The sequence below is a fragment of the Fusarium tjaetaba genome, assembly GCF_013396195.1.
Source record: "Fusarium tjaetaba strain NRRL 66243 chromosome Unknown NRRL66243_c0000347, whole genome shotgun sequence".
NCBI lineage: Eukaryota > Fungi > Ascomycota > Sordariomycetes > Hypocreales > Nectriaceae > Fusarium > Fusarium tjaetaba.
Genome location: NW_023501543.1, coordinates 38,571 through 41,908, shown reverse-complemented (window position 1 = coordinate 41,908; position 3,338 = coordinate 38,571). Strand labels below are relative to the sequence as shown.

Below are 3,338 nucleotides of genomic sequence, written 5' to 3'. Positions count from 1 at the left end.
CTGATTTTGACCTCAGTCAAATTTCACCTATGGACTTCGAACTGGCTATGCGAGCGTCCGAGAATCAAGTTGGTACTCTCAGACCAGACGAATATTACGAGTATGCATCAAGGTTTTCAAATGCCATAAGAAACGGAGCACTTCCTTCTAGTGCCAACCTCTCTGGCAAGTCCCCCTCGGAAGAGCGTCTAAGGGCCCACTAACAACGTGCAGAGAATCAGATCCCAGTCGAGGTTGCACATGAGATGGCATGCTTATTATGGTTGCTCCGGAGAACGAAAGCCCACAGTTCATTCTCGATGGCATTGTGGGCTTCGGCTTCAGAACTCAACTATACTCCTGCGGTCGTCTCCCTGGCGAGCCAGCTTTTCGCCAGTGGATCTTGGCGGAAAACAACTGCATTCGCAGATGCTGAGAATCGGTTCATGAAGCTTGTAGCTGAAGCGAAGAACTGCAATGCTCTTACAGTCTATGGCGAATACCTGTTCCAAGATGGAAAATATAATCAAGCAGTTGCGATGTTAACCCAGGCCCTCAACGTTGACGATGGAGTCTTTGAGTGGAAGCGGAAGTGTCTGATATGTCTCGCAAAGACTTATGCCAAGCTTGGGAGAGCGCACGAGGCAAAGAAAACACTTGAGTTGCTAGGAGACCCAGAAGCAGACGCTGAGCTTGACCAGTTGCTTCGATCAAGCGATGCTGAGATGACACGTCAACGATTGTACACAGATGCTGTCAAGGGCAAGCATGATTTGTTCTCACAGCTGGCCGAAGTAGAATTTGAGAGAGAAGCCAAGGAGACGGATGTCGAACTGAAGAAGAACCACCATCTATTGGGTTTGGAGTGGTCGAGACTGGCAGACCCAGGTGCAAAGTTTTAATGTCATGGCGTGACTGGAAATACATTAAGGTAAGACACGGAGGTTGCCCCAAGCCTCGTAAATTTCACTATGTTATATTGGAATAACAATTTGAGCGCCCTCTGTAGTGTATGTAAAGGAACTGACGTTACGGTCTCGAACAACCCCCTTCTGTCTTATATAACCTAGACAGTATCGACGCTCATGTCTTCTGCCTTTTTGTGGTATTCTCGATGCTGCGCCGTCTACTGCTCCGTTTACTCATTGCTCGATCCCCATTTTCGATAGACTTTATTCCTTCGCCTTCCTCCTTCGCCTCATTATCTTCACGACCCCCTTCATCGTCTCCATAACCAGCGTGCTCGCTACCATCGCTCTCAATATCGCCTTGAATCTCCCCACGGTCGGTAGGAAATAGTTTGCGCCAGGTTCCATCAAGCGCCTGGCCATCATTCCCATGAAGGCCAACCTGATATGCAGTCTTCACAGCAGAGATGCACACATCACGTCTTTTTGCAAAGTCAAACATTGGTTTTGGATATGTTCCCTCCTCAATACTGTTCAATCCATCGCCTTTTATGCGGACACCTGCCTTCTTCTGATCCGGGAGGGGGGCTTTCCACGGTTCATAGATGTACTTGGAGTCCATATTTTTGAGCTCTGGCACATAACGACGGATGAAATTTCCTTCCTTGTCCCACTTCTGGCCAAAGGCTATCGGGCTATAGCAGCGGAAGTACTGTGAAAAGAAGGCCGTACAAGACAACCACTGCCAGTTGCCAGCATTGCAAGCCGGCTCATGGTCTATGAGCCATTCCTCGAAGACCTCGCAGCCTCGCTCCCAGTCAATATAGCAACCGCCCCTTGTCAGAAAGCAGGCAACCGCATGCCGTCCCAGGTGATGGATCCAGCCTTCGTCTTTTAGCTGTCTCATTAAAGCATCTATCCAGGGGAACCCGGTCATTCCAACTCTCCATCTTCTGAACCAGATATCTGCCTCCTCGGAGTCAATGTGATACTCTCCAGTAATAAGTCCCGTTTCTGAATCTCTCTTGGAGGGCAAGTGCCAGGGAATGAAACGACAATACGGATTGTTCGCCGTCTGCGAGAAGACATAACCCAAAGCAGCTTGAGCGGCGAAGTACATGTCTCTGAAGAGTAGTTGGCCAAGGAGGCTTTCTGGGGGGTTTGAAGCGCCCTTTCCATACGAATCGACGATTTCCCTTACTCGCCAATAGAACAAACGCACAGAAAGCGCCCCGAAGTGCAAATATGGCGAGAGGAGAGTGGTAGCTTGTGGCTCGAATTGAGCTGGATTCGTTTTGGGTTTCTGGAAAGTTGCAGTGTATTTCTCATCTGCAATCAACTTGTTTAGTTCTTTCAACGCCAGTGTTTCTCCTCCACGATGCGGGGTGGTCGCTGGTGGGAAGCCCAATTCCTCCATTGTTTCAATGGCAAAGTCATCGTTTGGCCCTGCTATCCTGGTATAAGATTTATCTCCTTCGGTCCGAAATCCTGCATTGAAATCTGGTTTGGTATTCGGTTCGTCCTGCTCAAAGTTGACAGGCATGTCTCCCGGATCTGGAAGATGTTTGGGAGCAGGAATGGGTTTCCGGATCTCACCAAGCTTGCTCCCGGCGGTTTGAAGCTGCGTGATAGACATTGTTGGCTTTCCGCCATGCTTCTCGACTATCTGGTCACTATCCCATAACGTCCTGCCTGAACGGACAAGGACTTCGACACCGGCATCTTTAGCCGCCTGAACGACAACGCTATCTCTCTCGCGACCATAACTGTCTGTGTCTTTTTCGAAAACCAAGTGGGTGACCTTCCATGCCTTGAAGAGTTTTGGAAACAGAGTCTGTGGTGCTTCTCTGAGAACAAAGAGTTTTGACTTGGGGTTCACCTGTGAAATAGATTGGGAGAGGTCATTCTGGCAATCCAGGCTTTACTTCGTCAGAATAACTTCAAATCAAGGAGCAACTTTTCTCTCTCTCTCTCTCTTTCTTACAGAAACTGCCATCTATTGAGGCCTCCTCTTGCTCGGTATACGTAATGAGGATCCCACGTAAAGATGGGCCAAAGAACAGCTGGATCAAGGTCTAGAGCCGCTTTGAGAGCAGGTGAATCGTGAAGTCGCAAATCTGTTCGGAACCAATAAATCACACGAGGTTTTGCCATCTTCAAAATTTGATGCAATACTGTCGCAATAGGAAGCCGAGATCATTGAGAAGTTTGGCATATCACTTTCAGATGTACTTCTTAGTCGAAAAGTCATGATGTCAACACTTGTCAGACCCCAGCCACCAGCTTTATGGCCAGTCAGGACACTCAGCTGACTGACCTAGTGTTTGGGATAATCAGAAACAGCACATTGATTAGCTACGCATTATGGCAACATTTTCCATCCATGTGTTTAGTTTGCTTACTAACGCAAGTTGTTGTGCTTTATGAACTCCTTCAAAGCAGACACATGTT

General features: G+C 48.2%; 2 protein-coding genes across 2 annotated transcripts; one reads left to right on the top strand and one right to left on the bottom strand.

The window, feature by feature from the left end:
• Positions 1 to 299: 299 nt before the first annotated feature.
• Positions 300 to 881, top strand: FTJAE_12571 (tetratricopeptide repeat; the record flags this gene model as incomplete). Its single annotated transcript, XM_037345631.1, has 1 exon — positions 300 to 881. One exon carries the CDS (start codon positions 300 to 302, stop codon positions 879 to 881), a length of 582 nt encoding a protein of 193 aa, XP_037200383.1.
• A 181-nt stretch (positions 882 to 1,062) lies between these two features.
• Positions 1,063 to 3,041, bottom strand: FTJAE_12570 (cryptochrome; the record flags this gene model as incomplete). Its single annotated transcript, XM_037345630.1, has 2 exons — positions 1,063 to 2,806; positions 2,872 to 3,041. The coding sequence occupies 2 exons, from the start codon at positions 3,039 to 3,041 to the stop codon at positions 1,063 to 1,065; spliced, it is 1,914 nt and encodes a 637-aa protein (XP_037200382.1).
• Positions 3,042 to 3,338: the final 297 nt, after the last annotated feature.